The sequence below is a fragment of the Chiloscyllium plagiosum genome, chromosome 23 (assembly GCF_004010195.1).
Source record: "Chiloscyllium plagiosum isolate BGI_BamShark_2017 chromosome 23, ASM401019v2, whole genome shotgun sequence".
In the NCBI taxonomy this organism is placed as follows: Eukaryota; Metazoa; Chordata; class Chondrichthyes; order Orectolobiformes; family Hemiscylliidae; genus Chiloscyllium; species Chiloscyllium plagiosum.
This window is the reverse complement of record NC_057732.1, coordinates 37216260-37234709: the sequence shown is the minus strand read 5'-3', so window position 1 is coordinate 37234709 and position 18450 is coordinate 37216260. Positions and strand designations below refer to the sequence as shown.

At 40.9% G+C, this 18450-nt stretch overlaps 2 protein-coding genes across 3 annotated transcripts in view; one reads left to right on the top strand and one right to left on the bottom strand.

Moving 5' to 3' along the window:
- Positions 1-1270, top strand: part of tnpo3 (transportin 3) — a 73047-nt gene extending 71777 nt beyond the window's left edge. The window contains exon 23 of the mRNA XM_043713950.1: positions 372-1270. The gene's annotated coding sequence lies outside the window, so the exon portion shown is untranslated. The remainder of the gene's footprint in view (positions 1-371) is intronic.
- Positions 1271-6272: 5002 nt separating this feature from the next.
- The window catches only part of LOC122561787 (interferon regulatory factor 6-like), a 48876-nt gene continuing 36698 nt past the window's right edge, over positions 6273-18450 (bottom strand). For both annotated transcript variants that reach the window (XM_043713949.1, XM_043713947.1), the window contains 6 exons: positions 16041-16075; positions 15076-15115; positions 14105-14395; positions 11202-11594; positions 9185-9303; positions 6273-7732 (listed from right to left, as the gene is read on the bottom strand). In XM_043713949.1, the coding sequence (XP_043569884.1) occupies positions 7535-7732; positions 9185-9303; positions 11202-11594; positions 14105-14395; positions 15076-15115; positions 16041-16075 (1076 nt within the window). In that variant the 3' untranslated portion in view covers positions 6273-7534. The remainder of the gene's footprint in view (positions 7733-9184; positions 9304-11201; positions 11595-14104; positions 14396-15075; positions 15116-16040; positions 16076-18450) is intronic.

Sequence of the window (18450 nt, the reverse complement as noted above, 5' to 3'; positions counted from 1 at the left end):
AAGTAATAAAGGCATAAAGTAGGGTTTTGCAGTAATTTTGTAGTCAAAATGACATAATAGGACTGGTTTTGCTCATAATTCAGTGAGAAGGATGCTGTTCGTAATAGGAACATGGTATGTAACAAGAATGGAAACAGTTCACTTCAATCACTTCAGTGTTTGTTTGGAGAAAATTTCTTTTCATCCAGTGATGTATCTTGGATAAGCGGTTTGATGGTTTAAGAAACATTGGAGTTCAGGGGTATTCAGGGTTTCACTGGAAATATACATGAAAATGTACTTTCAGAATCAACTTATTCATTTCTATTCAACATAGAAAAGAATTTCAGAAATTATCTAAGGTTTTCTAAAATTGTTTTTTATTTCCACAGAGGACTGTGTCTCAAAAACAAGACTGGAAATGCAAATCAAAATGAACCCAAAATGCCATGGCCGGTTCCCAGCGAGAGCAAACGGGGCAAAAAATCACAAGCAGAGGTCTGTAGACTGGGAGAGAAGTGCCAAACTCCCTACTGCATAACGCCACATAGGTGCAGCCTGCCTGGCATTGTGCATCAGGGCATGCAGAGATGGGATAGTCCAGGATTTTTTGCCCCCCTCCCAGCTTCAAGATGGCTTCAGCAGAGGATCAACAGCATGCCAAAATGACAGGTGGTGAAAATTATGTTGCCTCAGCTTGTATGTAAAAGGAGGATCTAGAATAAACCAGCTTTTAAAATCAGCCAGAGTTCCTTCAGGGAGGAGTTTGTTTTTTTTGGGAGGGAGGGGAGGGTGGGATGGGGCTGGGAAGATTATTGTGCATAGCACAAGAGACTTTCTTAATGATTTCTAAAATGAAAATCATATTTAGTGTTCATGATTAATGGACAAATGACAGAAGGGGTTATGAAACCTCAGCTGTGTCTCAACTTAAAAAAAAAAATTAGGAAGAGCATTGATAAAAGAAATGGAGCCATGGATCTCTGGGATGTGGAGTTGTGGATCTGAGCCCAACCTTGCGTGAGGAGGGTGTGGATGAGTTTCCATTGGTTGTGAAGATATTGACTGAGACCAAGTAGCAGGTCAATAAAAACAAAAAAAGTGTGAAGGGGTGGGTGGGCAGTGGCTGTTTACATAAGCGTACATGGACAGCACTGTTGAGCTGGGTGTGAAGGATGGGAGTCCTGGGAGTTGGCGGGTAGAAGGTAATTCATTGGGAAGTGAGTGCGCGAGTGCTGTTCCGTCTGGTGTTGTAACCATCTCGAGAACAATTAAAAAAAAATAAACAATAGTAAATGTGTTTGGCTGTTTTATAGTGAAATTCTAGCACATAGAGTTTATAATGAAGAAAAACGCCATTCAACTCAACTGCTGTGGTGGTATTTTTACTTCACATGAATCGACCTATCAGCATGTCCATCTCTTCCTTTTTCTCTTATGTACTTTCCTACCTTCCCCTTAATGAATCTGTTATTTGCCTAAATTATTCCATGTGAGAGCAAGTTCCACATTCTCACCATTCTCTAGCTAAAGATATTAAAAAGCTTTTTAATGTGACCTTGCAACTCCTAACTCGGCCTGGCTGTTGTAGCATCAATGTCAAACTCCAGGGTTCATTGCAAGCTATGCCAGTTTCTTCACTTTGTTGAATTAGAGTTGAAAAATCCTCCTCCCCTTAGTGTGTAGCAGCCTATGGGAGAAAGCAAAAAGCTCATTTCGGACTGTGATGAGCAGATACTCTTTGAAAGAGCACTTCATTTATTTCTGCAGTGCACTGCAGAATATGCTCATGAGTCACTGAATTGGCCTTCCTGAAATAAGAAACGTGATTCATTTGACGCTTCATTACGATTTAGGAATTTCACTTGGTGATTTTTAATATTGTTAGTATTAAGCTTACTCTTCAGAAATGTTAATGTTAAGCCTTTTTAAATGAAAAAAGTGAAATAAACTTAAGGTTTGGTGTGTTTAAAATAATTGACATTTCTTGACTTTGTAATAATGTAAGTCCTGAGAGAAAGTTGGACTCCTTTGGAAAGGGAGAAACTTTTGTGAGGTTCTCTCTGGTTGTTGCAAAAAGTCAATTAATGTGAATTCACCTCTGGGATTTTGAATCAAGCCAATTCAGATTGATGGGAGGTAAGATATCTATCTGCTGGTTGTAATGTTTGAATGTGTAAACATTTTCTTATTAACCTGTTCAGAGATGTTATTACACACGTTGGAGCAAGTGAGACTTGAACCTCAGGCCTCCTGGTCCAAAGGTAAAGAGCAGTAAGTGTCACAAGGGTGTAAAGATTGTGTGGATGATGAATTAGGGATAATCCAAATCCAGTTCCTCATAGAGGCACAGTCTGATACAATGAATCTGAGCTGCAGTGAGAAAACCGGGGTGGTCTGTGTTTGGCAGGAAAAGTTCTTGTGCAGCAGGTAAATAAAAATGTGATTAAGAAGAAACACAAAATGCTGGAAATGCTTAACAGGGCAGCATCTCTGTAGACATAAGTTATTTCACATCTGTAACCCCCGAACTGGAAAGTGTTACAAATTTAACAGCATTTAAGCAATCAAAGATGCTGATAAGAAAGATTTAAATGACAAAGGTATGAGGTGCAAGGAAAACAAAGTGCTAATGAAACAGAAAAACCCACAGGAGTTAAGGTCAGAAGCAGCATTGTCAGCACATGCCAGAAAAACAATAGGAATAATGATTATGATCTGAAATTATTGAACTCAATGTCTGAAAGGCTGTAAAATGCTGGATTGAAAGGTGACATTCCTTTTCAAGCATAATTCAAATAGGGTAGGAACAGAGGATAGAGAATTAAAATGGCAAATGAAACTTTAGAAACTAAGGGCTGCACTTGGGATCTGATTGCAGGAATGTGGACTTGATTTGTATTTATAAAATTTCCTATTTTCCACTGCCATTTCTTGATGGGGTTTAAGTTCTACAAAATATGAGTCCTTTGCTCAAACTCAGGTTCATTCTCTTGGATCTTAAGCAATGACTTTTATGTGGAAGGTAGAGGTCTACCTATTTGATATCAGGGACCGTCATATTCAAGTCAGGGTCTGAGCCCTCTTAAAATTGCACGTCTGACTGAGCTGAATGAATCAAGCCCTTAGCTCGATGTTCCCAAGAACCTGTTGTTATACATTGCTGCTTGTCTAGCTGCATAAGACCAGGACTGTAACCTTCCTAAGTCAATAGGCTCATAACTACATTTAACACTTGAAATGCATCACTGTAAGGGATGGTTAATTTTAGAGGAATGACAGGCAGACCTGATCATCTGTTAACAGTGGCATGGTGGTTCAGTGGTTACCTCTGCTCCCTCACAATGCTAGGGACCCAGGTTCAATTCCAGCTTCGGGCGACACACTGTGGAGTTTGCACATTCTCTCAGTATCTGTGAGGGTTTCCCCCTATGGTCTAAAGATATGCAGGTTGGGTGGCTTAGCCATGCTAAATTGCCCATGGTGTCCAGGGATGTGTAGGTTAGGTGGATTAACTGTGGGAAATGCACGGTTACCTGGATAGGGAAAGAGTGGGAGAGTCTGGGTGGGATGCTCTTCAGAGAATTGGTATGGACTTGTTGGGCCGAATGGCCTGTTTCCTCAGTGTAGGGAGTCTATGAATTCTATGATCCAGAAGATTACCTCTTATACTCATGCAGCAGTGTAACCAGGGATCTTCTGACCATGCAGATCATTGTTTCTGTAGAACCTTTTTTTTTCTGGAACTGATATTTTATTTTTTCAGAATCAAAGCTGTATGATTCTAAATGCTAAAGAACTGGTTATTTTGAATCTTATAATGGTAAACTAGGATGTGTGTACAATTTAGGATTTTTTTTACATGTAGGTTTTAGAGACATGTTCTGTTCATCAAATTTAAAAATCAAACTTCTTACAGGGACTTTCCAACAGCCATTTGACTATCAACCTGTTTTACGAGATGACCTGAGATGGCTTAAAAATTGTGGTGTGAATTTAAAAATGGGATTAGGGCACAGGGTGCAGACTCCCATGGCTGTAGTAATTGGCTTTATATTTTTTAAAAAATGAATGCATGGGATATCCGTTTCTACCCGACTGCGCCATTGTGCCCTCAGCTTTTGAAGCATGATGCTGTGATTCGTTCCATGACTCTTCCTGCCACTCATACGCTCTCAAATCCTGTCTTTTCACCCTCCTACTCTCCTCTCCTTCTGATTTCTTACCTAGTATCTCTGCAAACCAATTTAAAAAATGAATAAATGGAAGCAGCTGTTTAGGCTCCTGGTTATAATCTCGAATTGTGAAAATCTTTAATAAGATATTTCTAAACAACTTGTTTAGATATGACACATTTAGAGCAAGGGGGGTTCTTGAACCCAGGCGTCCCGATTCAGATAGGGACACTACCACTGCACTGTAAGAGCCCTTATCAGTCTTTAATTGTATATTTGTCTCAATCCATTCATAATGTGCAGGTGATAAGTACAATATTTTGACTTTTATTTTCCCCAATTGCAACCTTTCATTGGTATTCTCATGCGTCTTTTCTGTCAAATTTCTACATTTTTACAATACTTCAGACAGCAAGTGATTTGGAATCATAACCAGAAATTACATAAACTCAATCTGTATCTGTAAAACCTCTTGTTTTGGGACGGATGAACTTGTGGGTTAATAAGGGATGACTGACCTCCCTCTTCTCCCCCCCCCCCCCAACAGCATTACAATAATTATGTATTATCAAAAATGATAACACAGCACTTGTTTTTATAGGTCAATATATCAGTAAATGGGGTACAAGTATTTGGTTGGCAACTAGACTGTCACATTCCTGCCTTGTCTGTAAGATCATTGTCAAAAGTTTTAATCACTGATCAGACCTGAAATACAAGAGGTGCCCGTTGCTGTGGAAACAAGTCTAATTCAATGCCTAAGGCAATGCTGAGGCCCTCCTCCCTGACTGGTTAAATATTTTATCAAGTTCAGACAATATTTATTTAGCATCTTGAAAGTTCACTATTGCCCATCTGTAAGATGATAATCTTTCGTGTCATTCTACCCACCCCAAAAGTTCCTATTAGTATTATGCAACTCTGTTCAGGTACCATCGACCCAACTACTGCAGTAACAGAGAACAAATCAGCTAATCCAATAGTTTAAATTCCCTATTGGAAGGGTTAATTTAAAACTGTTTCCACATGTTGTAAAGTATTGAACGTTCCACACTAAAATTAGACATCAATGGTTCAAACACATGTCAGCTGCGGAAATGTTTGAGAATATGTTTATGCACAATGCTCAACCCTTGGTATTATGGGTCACACTCTGCACAGTATCAAAGCCTGCTGAAGAGTAACTAGATTAGAATGTGTCACACTGCAGTTTCACCCTGAATTACAATTTTTACTCCAGAATCTTCCGCACAGAAGAGCAATACAGGTCAGAACAAAACCTCATTTCTTTCTCTCTCTTTTATAGTAGCTGTGTGACACTATGACTCTAGTCTCTGAAAAGAGGAAGGAAAAGAGACCTGATGTTGCAGAACAGTGATTTTAGAAAAAGAGGAAGTTAAGAATTCCCCTAATGCAAAAAAAACTTCTGAATCAACATTACAACAGAAAACAGTTAAGTAATTAGATATTGTAACAAGAAGGACAACTACAAATATGTTGCCTTCTGGAACAATGTACCTAGAGGTATGTCCCAGGTTTAGAGGGAAAATGAACAGTTTAGATTTCATTATTTGGGGAATGTATAACATAACTGTCTCAGTCATGATCTAATTGAATGATGGAACAGGCTGAAGGGGGGAGAATACCTTTGTGCTATTCTGATGAAAAAGGGAGCTGCCAGTGAAAACAGAAATCCACAGATACATGGGATACTGTAGTATGGAGATTTCTGAAGTTATGTGAAGAGACTAGAGAAATGTGGTTGTTTTCCTTTGACAGCAAAACAAATAGGAGATCTGATAGAGTTCAAAAGCATTGGGGATGGCATGGTGGCTCAGTGGTTGGCATTGCTCCCTCACAGCACCAGGAACCCTGATTTGATTTCACTCTCGAGCGACTGTGTGCAGTTTGCATATTCTCCCTGCATCTGTGCGGGTTTCCTCCAGTCCCCCAGTTTCCTTCTGCCCTCCAAAGATGTGCAGGTTAGGTGGATTTTCCATGCTCAATTGCCCATAGTGTCCAGGGTGTGTGAATTAGCCATGGGAAATATAGGGCTACAGAGATGGGGTAGGTCTGGTGTGGATTTAATAGGCCAAATGATATACTTCCACACTATAGGAATGCTATGATTTTATTAAAGTGCATATTATTCCTGAACTTCCATATATAAAAGCATAGAATTTATGCAAAAACCTGTATAAAATCACTGGTTGTTCAGCTGGAATATTGTGTTCCATTCTTGGCACCAAATTTCATGAAGATGTCAAAAGAAATGGTGTAGAAAAGATTTGTAGAATGGAACATGGATTAGGAAGCTGCAACTATTTGTACTGTACATGGTGAAATCTGTACAGAATGATAACTAGTACAGTATTTGGTGCAGTTCTATGGAGTAATAGACCTGTACTGACCAATTCTTCACCTGTTATACAACAACAGATTTGTACTCATCAGTACTGTCACCCAATGTTACTCAGTGACTGACCTTTATTCACCAGTACTGTACTCTGGTGTTATATAACTCCAAAGTGCTCTCTCCAGCCACATCTCATGATTGGAAGCATCATGACTGTTGAAACTGCAAGTGAGTTTCATTAGTCAGGTTATGCCACTAACACTACCCATTAACTCAGTTTTGCTCCGCAGAACAGGTGGCTGGGGTGAGGTCATACTGAATTCTTCAGCTCCAATTTAATGTACATTCACCTTAATGACATAAATAACCCTGAAGTGCTAGATTTCCCAACAAATCAATCCAGAAAGGAAGTTATAAAAATGCTTTTTTAAAAAAAAACGCAAAGTTTATACTGCAGAAGCATGTAATTCAAAATCTGAAGAGTGAGGGGGATAAGTACCCTGGTGGACACACACAGAAATGGATGGTTCCTGATTCTATTGTTACCACTGCTGCAGCTTTTCTAATCCAAACCAATGTAGCAACATGGTAGTAGGGAATCTCCTCAAACCTTTTAAAAGATCGCAATAAGTAAACATAGTGAGACATGATTTCCAAATCAGAGGTGCTAAATCATTGACAGGTGCTTTTTATTACAATTAGGATTAAGAATGAGTTGCCTCAGAATAGTTGCTATGGCGTCCATTGTGTTGCAATCTGATAGAAGCAAGATGAAGCGGCCCTTAATCCTTTAAAGAGAAGGTAATAATAAAAAGTCAAATGCATAAATCAATGATGAAGGAATAAGAGGTGCTTGTTTGCCCTATACACTCCCACTTAGAGTTCCAGCATTTAGGACCAAAAACCTCTGAGCTCCAACTCCTAGTTTTCGTTTTAAAACATGTCAGCAGCAAATTTAGAACGACAGCCCAAGAACCATTGGCAGCATTCTGGAATACATCCTCTTCTTAGGTACTTTGCAACCTCATTGTAGATTGGCAGGCTGCACTGGCCACTGTCCCTGGCCTTGCTGGGACTGAAGTAATCGATGAAGTTCTTTAAACTGAAACACCACGTTGTCCTTAAGGTCTGGGTTTGAGATTTGCAGGCAGATACTCCCACTATCGAATGACAACTCCCCTGAAAACATCTCGAACATCATTCTTGCCACAACTGGAATCACCTGAACCATCATGAAAAGGAAAAGATTAAATGTCAAGTTGCCATATTGCACTTTGTTACTCACATTAAATCTTTATTCCACAGGGAATGGAGTATAAAAATGGGGAAGTCTTGCTAAAATTATAAAAAGCACTAGCCAGATCTCGGCTTGAATACTGTAAATGGTTTTGGTCCACTTATCTAATGAAAGATATATTGGCATTGGAGGCAGCCCAGAGAAAGATCAATTAGGTTGATTTAAGCTATGGAGTGGATTTTCATCGGAGCAGAGATTGAGTAGATTCAGCATACAAACACGAGTTCATAAGAATGAAATTAAGATTGACTTTATGAGGTAAAATTGAAACATACAAGATGGGTACAATTCCAATGTTTAAAAGACATTTGAATGGATACATGAATAGGAAAGGTTTGGAGGGGTATGGGACATGAGCAGGCAGGTGGGACTAGTTTTATTTAGAATTATGTTTGGCATGGACTGGTTGGACCAAAGAGTTTGTTTCTATGCCATATCATTCGAGGAGGCGTGATGGGGTAGATGGGGAGAGTATTTTATTCACATGTTGGATGTGGGCATTGCAGCTGGGCCAACATTTATTGCCTATCCCCTGGTGAACTGCTTTCTTGAATTACTGCAGTCCACGTGTTGTAAATAGAACCACATGCCCATAGGAAGGAACTCCCGTAAGGGAGTTATTCCTTTTGTGAGAGAGTATAGGACCAGAGGGCATAGGACCAGAGGGCATAAACCCAGAGTAAGTAGTCACTCAATTAAAACAGAGATAAGAAGGATTTTTTTTTCTCAGAATTGAATCTGTGGAATCAGATTAGATTAGATTCCCTACATTCTTTACTACAGAGGGCTGTTGAGGCTAGGACATTGAGTACATCCAAGGCTGAGACAACTTTATAATCATTAAGGAACCAGAGGCTATTGGAACAGGGTAGGGAAGTGCAGGTCAGGATTGTCAGCTCAGCCATGATTTAATTAAATGGTAGAATGGAATTGAGGGGCTGAATGGCCCACTTCTCCTTTATTTTATCATCTTATGGAGTTCACCACCAAAAGGCAGCTTTTGACCAGGATTTCCTTTTATAGTAGGAATCACATTTTTGGCAACAACCAACGTGGCTAACTCAGCAACGCAAGCACTTTTATAAATAACAAACATTTAGCACAAGATCCTTTTCTCTCATGGGAAGGAGAATCCATTCACAGACGTGTATCTAGACATCAGGAAAGGGTGTCCAGACAGTTGTATTCCTCATATGAGAGAGTGTTCACACTGTGTGATCCTCCCCAGGATGGTGTCTATTCAAAGGTGACAGCAGCCATCCAGTCCTCTGCCCTTCTATGTATGGGCCCAGACATGTGAGCAAGCTCCAAAGAATTTATACAGTCACCAGATCAGAGAAGCCAACTACCCACTCTGGCCCATTCCAAGACTGTTACCTGCACCATGATCAACTTTTTTTCCTTGGGTTTGCCATCTGGCCATTCCTCACCAAAGCAGAGCTGGATCTCGTAAAGTGGGGCAACGCTAGTCTGTCCCTTCTGATACATTATCAATTCTGTGAAAGAAAGGAGTATAGTGAATGGAGACAAATATGCATCCTCCCTTTAAAATTCTCATCTTGTTTTCAAATATCCCCATGGCTTCATCCCTCCCCACTTCTGTAACGTCTAGACAGTATTCTTCAGAGATTGCTGTGCTCCTCCAATTCTCTTCCCTTGTGCATCTCCTATTTTAATTGTTCCAACATTGTTCCAGTGTTGGTGTCTGGGCCTTAAGCTCTGGAATCCTCTCCCTAAATATCTTCAAGACACTTTGACATTCAAACCAGAATTTGACATTGAACCAGATAAGGTGATATTGTAGTAGAGAGACACAAACATGGTTAAAGAGATTGTCTGAAAGGAGAAAAGAGGTAGAGAGGTTCAGGGAGGAAATACCAGAGCTAGGGACTAGGAAGTTGAAATTGCAGCTGGCAATCCTGTAGCAAGTAAAATTGGAATGCTTAAGAAACTCTCATAGATATCCCAGAGGACCAGGGAGGAGTCACAGAGAAAACCCCCCATGAAAACGTTAAATTCCAGATGCTGCTTAAATAGAAGGTAATGTCGGTCAGCGAGTGCACAGATTCATTGAAAGATAGATCCTTGGGAGACTCCAGAGGTAAAGATGTAGGAACAAGAAGATAAACCATTGCAAGTGACACTGGCTATGATTAACTCGGTAAAAAACAAGGGCTGCAGATGCTGGAAACCAGATTCTAGATTAGAGTGGTGCTGGAAAAGCACAGCAGTTCAAGCTCCTCGAATGCTGCTTGAACTGCTGTGCTTTTCCAGGACCACTCTAATCTAGAAACTGGCTATGATTAAGTAAATGAGAATGGATCTGGATGAGAACAGTCCCACCCCGTGGACAACAATGGGGAGAGATTTGGAAGTGGATGTTATGACCAACCATATTGAAGGCTGCAGACAGTTCAAGAGGAGGAGGAGAATGAAGCATTGTTTATCTTTATTGTAATCACATACAATATCATTTATGATAAATTATCAATGTCATTGATATATGTTGTTTCAGCACAATGGCTGGTTCCTTATGGACCATATATTTCTGAGTCACAAGGTAAAGGGTTCATGTCCTAATCGAAAATCTTGAGCACAAAATCTGCAGGCACTCCCATATGTAGTTTTGAAATTCCTATGTCAGTTTTCAAATCTTTCCACAGCATTATTACATCCTGGCTCTGTAAATTCTTCCAGCCCCAAAACCCTCCTCGATTTCTACTGTCCATCAGTTTTAGTTTCTGTGCATCTGCAATTTCCTTTGGTCCACCATTACTGGATGTGCATTCAGGTGTCTCATCTTAAAGCTCTGGAATTCTCTTCTGTGATGTTTTCCTATGTTAAAGGTACTATATTAATGCAAGTTATTGCCATCATTCCAATGACGTATTAAATTTACCTGCTGATCCGTTGAGGTGAAAGTAAAAGCAAGTAAAAAATCCATCTCATGGCTCTAATCTCCAGTGTTTGGCCAATACTTATCCCTCAACCACCAAAATCACCAAAGACTATTATCTTGCAAGTGTCATATTGCTGTTTGTGTGACCTTGCCGTGATCAATTTGGTGGTTTCATTTTCTTCCGTACGATTGTGACTACACTTCAAAATACCTACTTCATTGCTGGAAAGCTATCCAAGATATCCAGATATTGTCGAGGTGCTGTATTTCCTGTTGTGTTCGAGAACATTCTTTTGAAACTGGAGCTAAAGCAAGTTGTTTGGATGAATTATAGTTACCTTTACATTGTATTTAATCACATTATATCTGAGCTGGAAATGCTTTACCTAATGAGCACCCAAACTGGGAAATATTCCATTCCCAAATTCACATCCCTGACCTTGCTTCAAACAGACAAAACAAAACAAAAAGGTTAAAAGAAATCGGCCAACTCACCACTGAGGAAGTTCTCCAAACTGAAGAGTTTGATCTTCTTCTCCCTCTCAAGGGGATTGGGTCCTGCTGCTCCAATAGCACAGGGCCCAGACCAGTACACCTTACACTGGCACAGACGGATGGCGTAAATATCCTGCCCATGGATCTCCAGGATGAGACCCCGGTCCATGACATCCAGCAAGTGATTGGTGTAATATCGCTGCTTCTCATGAGAGACTTGATCCGTACTGGGGAAACGGACTTGTTCCAGGGTAATGGGTCCAAAGAGCTCCACTTGGTCTGGGATAGGGCCTAGATCGCCATAGTATAAACGGCAGCCATGAGGGTTGCTGACAGTGATCAACGATCCCATCTGTTTTCCCCGGTATTGGAACTTCACATCCAGGTCAGTCACTGCCCCATAGGAAGAGACAGAACCTTGGTTAGACCATACTCGGTGCATTGTAAATAGTTCTGGTTTCTATAAGGATATAGAGGCAGTGGAGAAGGCGTAAAGAACATTAATGTCACCAGAACTGAGGTCAGATCTATCTGGGAAAAATTGTACAGGCTGGGGCTCTTTCTTGAGAGAAGGCTGATAGTTAACTGATGGAACTTTTTAAGTTTAAGGGAATAGTTTCATAAAGTAGCTGTAGAAATGTTACCACCTAGATGGCAGAGTTTAGTGGTCATAAATATCATGTGGTCACTACTAAATCTAATAGACAATTCAGGAGAACCATCTTTGCCCAAGATTGTAAAAAAAATGTTGAACATATTACCATGAAGAGTAATTAACACAAATAACACAGATGTAATTAAAAGAAAAACTAGACAAACACAGGAAGGAAAAAGGAATGGGAGGAGTCATGGGTGAAACGTAAACACAGGCAGTTGAGACAGAAGACCTGTTTCTTTGCTATGTTTGCTATTGTATGATTAGATTAGACTAGATTACATTACAGTGTGGAAACAGGCCCTTCGGCCCAACAAGTCCACACCGACCTGCCGAAGCGTAACCCACCCATACCCCTACATTTACCCCTTACCTAACACTGCGGGCAATTTAGCATAGCCAATTCACCTGACCTGCACATCTTTGGACTGTGGGAGGAAACCGGAGCACCCGGAGGAAACCCACGCAGACATGGGGAGAATGTGCAAACTCCACACAGTCAGTCGCCTGAGGCGGGAATTGAACCCGGGGCTCCGGCGCTGTGAGGCAGCAGTGCTAACCACTGTGCCACCGTGCCGCCCACCAAATGTAAAAAGGATGACACAGATGGTGCTTATGAGGGCCATGCTACAGTAATTACAGCAACCAAATGTTATGCAGTGTCATCCATGGTTTTGTCAGGAGTACTCCTGTTCTCCAACTCAGAGTAGATTCAAGTCTGACTCCAGATACGAGGATAAAACCTAGGCTAAGACTCCCAGTATAGCTCTGTGGGAAAGCTGCATAGTTAGAGGTGCTGTCTTTCAGCTAAGAAATAAAGAGATTCCATGGCATTATTTCAAAGCACAAACATCAGAATGTGTCTGTCAGTCAAAATCCCCAAAGAAACAGATTATCTAGCCATTTATCTCATTGCAATGTCTGGGAACCTGCTGTGTGCAAATTGACTACTACATTTCCTACATGGGCGGCACGGTGGCACAGTGGTTAGCACTGCTGCCTCACAGCGCCAGAGACACGGGTTCAATTCCCGCCTCAGGCGACTGACTGTGTGGAGTTTGCACGTTCTCCCCGTGTCTGCGTGGATTTCCTCGGGTGCTCCGGTTTCCTCCCACAGTCCAAAGATGTGCAGGTCAGGTGAATTGGCCATGCTAAATTGCCCGTAGTGTTAGGTAAGGTGTAAATGTAGGGGTATTGGTGGGTTGCGCTTCGGCGGGGCGGTGTGGACTTGTTGGGCCGAAGGGCCTGTTTCCACACTGTAAGTAATCTAATCTAATCTAATTACAACACTGATTTCACTATAAAAATACTTTGGACAAGATGATAAAACAAACTAGGTCATTTCTTTAAGATGGAGGAGAGACTAAATACCCCAGAATTTTAATTCCTCCAAGCAAATTACTTATACAAATGTTTAGCAAAGGCAGGATAAAGCTCAACTGTGACACAAACAAACTCTGCATTCCTACACAGCTTTAAGAAGTTCATCTCAAGCCTAATACAATAGGATCGAATTTATGGTGCAGGGACAGGCTATTTGGCTCAACTGGCCTAAGGCAGTATTTATGCTACACATAGACCTCCTTCCACCCTATCAGCATAATCTTTTATTTCTATCCCTACACAGGTTGGACTGTGTGAACCACTAGGTAAAAAGGTAAAAACTAGGTAAAAACTCTAATCTAGACTCTGGTTTCCAGCATCTGCAGCCCTTGTTTTTACCAGTTGATTTTAACCCCACTGCAAATCCTCTTGCAAGGATGCCTGCCTTGAAGAAGTTTTCCTCCTATCTCTACAAGAATCTCAGTGAGTCTCTCTCTCACTGCAACCCCCAGGTCATCTCCTCTGCCATGAAGCTCTTCAACCATGTCCTGAAATAGCATACCTGCCTATCTTTCTTTCCACCTATCCACTCCACCCTCCTCTCTCTGAAACGTCGATTTTCCTGCTCCTCGGGTGCTGCCTGACCTGCTGTGCTTTTCCAGCACCACTCTAATCTAGACTGTGTGAACCACTAGTTCTTTTACCTTCTGGATATTTAGATCCACTTCCTTCAACAGAACTGAATAACAAATGAGATGTATAACAGATAGTCAATGTATAATGCCTATGTAACACTAATGCACAAGTTAAAATTATATTCTAAATGTTCTGAACATCCAATTTATAAAGTCATCTCCTGAATGCAAACTGCCAACATTTCTCAAATCATGCAGGAGGAAGCCAATAAGAAGAAATAGCAACTTACATGGCAGAGAGTTGATAAACATTTCAGACGTGGTCATTGAGGGGAACTGGTCCACTTGCTGTGTTGAGAGTGGATTAAGAGTTCCTTGAGCAATTGGAGTAACATTTGGTTGAATGAGGCCTCCATGAGTAAGGTTGGGCTGAGAGAGTTCACTGTGGTCTAGATTTGCATGGGAAAGATCCCCTTGCGGGAGTGTCGGGTTAGCAAGTCTTCCATTCATGCAGGAATCAGGCACTGTAAGTTCCTGTTTCGACCAGGTCTGTGTTGGGTATGGTGGTAGGCTGATCTTATCTGGTACAAATCAAAGGACAGGAAAAATAAAATGAAAATATTGTTCTGAAAGACAAGATAAAGGGCAGTAGAATACTGGTTCAGGCACTGGCTTTAGTGTTTGCCAGGAAAACACAATGGAATCCCTGCTGACAGAGGGATTAAATGACAGATATATTCCTTGCATAACTGCATGACCTCATTTCCCTCATCTGGGAAGGAGGAGTGTACTGGGGGATAAACTGTGATTGTCATCATTTTCAAGGATCAAGCCAAATCTGACATCCAGATTCCTGAAGTAATTATTCCACTCAAAATTTGGCAGGAGACTCTCTGAAGAACCACTCAGACACTTTAGGGAAGTCCTTACAGTATCACTGAAGGGATCAAACAACATCTCTCCACCACCCCCCCAACCCTGCCCATAAAAGTCCCTGGCCAGTGACAAACTCAGTTGGAGAGCATGCACAAACCTGCCAGTAACTCAACCACTCAATTTGCAAGAACCTCCCACTGACCCCCACTTGTGGCAGAGGCTGCAGAACATGAATTGCAATTATTGACCATCTGAAAACCCATTGAACATGAGTTCCTGATTCTGAGAAATGCCTAAGAAGAAGTAACCTCATTTCATACTAAGTAATTCATTTTGCCATTTCCCCTGCTAAAAACCACAAATGAATAATGAAGTCCACTCTCACCTTCTAAGGTCATTGATGGAAACAAAACTTGGAGCTGTTGCTGCAAAAATAAAAGAAACAGATCAGTCACTGAGTAGAGGTTTGTTAAAACATTGTGAAACATTACTTGTTTAAAAGAAGACCTTGCTGGTTGCACCAGGTTAATAATTAGCAGCACCTCTGGCATCTTTGGGCAGGTGCAGCCTAGGGTGATCTGAGCAACTCTTATCAGCAAGATCCCAGTTTCTATTTCTGATGTGTAAGACTGGTCTCAGGTGGGGTACTAGTGGGGTATACAATTGACCTGTGTCCTTGATCTAGAGAGAGGATCATATAGCTTTATAGGAATAGGAGGAAACCATTTAACCCTCAAGCCTGTTCCAACATTCTATTAGATCATGACTGATCTGTAACTCATCTACCTTTGCTCCACGTCCTTTATATACTTATCAAACGATAACTTATCAATCACATCTTGAAAGCCCTAATTGACTCCCAGCAAATAAAGTTTTAGGGGGAAGTTCTAGACTTCCATTTCCTAACCTCTCCTCTGAATGTCTACATTCTTCAAGTTAGGTCCCATTTCCTGAAGTGACCTACCAGAGCAAATCATTACTCTGTATTTAGACTATTTGATCCCCTGATCATTTGAAACACCTCCTTACCCTCTAACTCAAGGGAATTCAAGGCAATATTTGTCCTAATTATTTCATCCTTTTAGTTCCAACTTTGAGGCCATTTCTGTAGTGGGTTTATCTTCAGTCCCATAGCTGCTTTCTGTCAAATGCAGAAAGGAACTTAATGCCCAAAGGTCTCATATATAGGAAATTCAGTGTTTCAAATTGCAGGACTGGAGTTGATAGAATGTTAGTTCCAGATAGCTGGGCATGCAAATGACAAAACATTACAGCACAGAAGGAGATTCTTTGGCCTTCAAATTTAAGCTGGCACTTTGAGAAACTCGTTAAAATCATTGATAGACTTACCTCTTCCTCGTCGTCCACTTCACAGTCAATAGCCTCTGAAGGAAAGGAAAAAGGCATATCAGATAATAATTAAAGAAAAAATGGATATTCACTGATCCCTGCCATGTGTTTCCAGCATTTACAGTTTGCCTTTCATTTCCACTCCACAGACTTTTTTTCTGTTTTAGTTTTCCGATTCCAGGAAGCCAAATATGGTACAACATTCTCCAGCTAATACACGGATGCTGTAACACTTGCCTATAACACAATGCAAGTGTTAATATAGGGAAATGGCACAGGTTTCTAATCTACAGGAGAACCCAGAGATGTAAAATAAATTTTCTTAAGTTATAATTATGTACTGTTTGCAAGGGTGGTGGAAACACATATTAAATATTATCTTTTCAAAGAAAGTTGATATATATTTGTAAGGAAAGAATATGTAGGCCTATGAGGAAAGAGCATATAAGTGGAACTAAATGGAGAGCTCTTTCAAAAACTCACACAAACTTGATTGGCCGAATGGCCATCACTTGTACAGTAGTTCTAAAATGCAATGGTTGTGTTCTTTTACAACCCCACATTATAGAAAAATTGCGCTTTTGAAACAGTGCATTATATCCAACACATATTTTAAAAGTTTGCGCATTAGAAACAATGTCCCCAATTCGTCAATTACTTTACAGCGAATTCACATTGACGAAACATGCGTTATAGAAGAACGACCTGTAGTGTGTTATGTGACTCAGTGAGAAATTTTCAACAGGGAACACCAACAAGGCTTTTGAAAATATCAGAGCATTGACGTGGGTACAATTATAATGTTTAAAAAACATTTGGTTAAGTATGTGGATAGGAAAAGGTTGGAGGGATATGGGTCAGGAACAGGCAGATGGGAATAGTTTAGTTTGGGATTATGTTTGGCATAGACTGGTTGGATTGAAGGGTCTATGATGTGTAACTCTATGACTCCATATTGTGCATCAGGTCATTCTACAATTGGGATACTGTAATTTGTGATTTGCTGATTGCACAAAACAGGCTAGAGAGATGGAGAGGTGTGGGTTTTAAGGAGGAGGAAATAAAGAGATAGTGAAAATCCCACAGTGATGGAGAGTATCACCCATCTGGCTGAGAGACCCAGAGACAAGGGAAAGGCATCTGAGTAGTCAATGCAGATTTTTTTGTTGCCGAGGTATACCACAGCTTTAGCATTTTTGAAGCTAACTTTTCTGGTTGTTGTATCAGTCACTATCTTGTAGAGACTGGCCACATTACCTCGATAAATATATATGTATGGGATGGAGGCTATTTTTCGCATTAGAAACCAACAATCTCCCCAGGGCAATGTCCAAATGCCCTGATAATTAGAGGATTGTTCCTTTTTCTATACCCTCAGCTCATACAGTGATGAATTACTCAGCTTGCTTCCAAACAGCTGTCCTGAATTTTTTTCTTTTGATTTATTCTTGGATTTCTTTTTTAAAAATAATTCACAGGATGAAGGATGATTTATAGCCCAAAGGGCAGTTTGGAGTCAACCACATTATGGTCAGGAGTCACATATAAGCTAGATCAGAAACAGGCAGTTCCTTCCCTAAAGGACATTAGTGAGCCAGATGGGTTTTTCCCAACAATGCTTCAGGTTAATTTAGTTTCACTGAATTCCAGATTTTACTGAATTCAAATCCCACCACCGGCCAGAATTTGAACTTGGGCCTGCAGAACATTAACTGGGTCTCTGGATTTACACCACACGCTGCGTCTGAAAGGCTAAGAGAATTATGGAAGACCCCACACACCCCTCGCTCAAATTCTTCTCCCTCCAGTCATCTGGCAGAAGACACTGGAGCACTAGGTCTCTCACAGCCAGACTGTGCGATAGTTTCTTCCCTCAAGCCGTCAGGCTTCTTAATGCTGTCTGATCGGACTCTTTTTAATCTGAAATTCTTTGCACGACTTCGAATTAATGCAAGAACAATGTCTATTAATTATCATTCTCTTATTACACTGCCATTTGTGAGTTTTGCACTTCTGTGCACTTTATGCCACCCTTTGTATGATCGACTAGTTTGTGCTGTCCATGTAGCACCTTGGTTCTGGAGGAACTTCTGTCTTGTTTTTACTGTATCAGTTGTATATGGTAGAAATGACAAATAGAAGTTACTCTACTCTGTCTCTAACAGAAGAAAGTGAGGACTGCAGATGCTGGAGATCAGAGCTAAAAAATGTGTTGCTGGAAAAGCGCAGCAGGTCAGGCAGCATCCAAGGAGCAGGAGAATCGACGCTTCGGGCATTAGCCCTTCCTCAGGAATGAGGAAGGTGTGCCAAGCAGGCTAAGATAAAAGGTAGAGAGGAGGGACTTGGGGGAGGGGCGTTGGGAATGCGATAGGTGGAAAGAGGTTAAGGTGAGGGTGATAGGCCGGAGAGG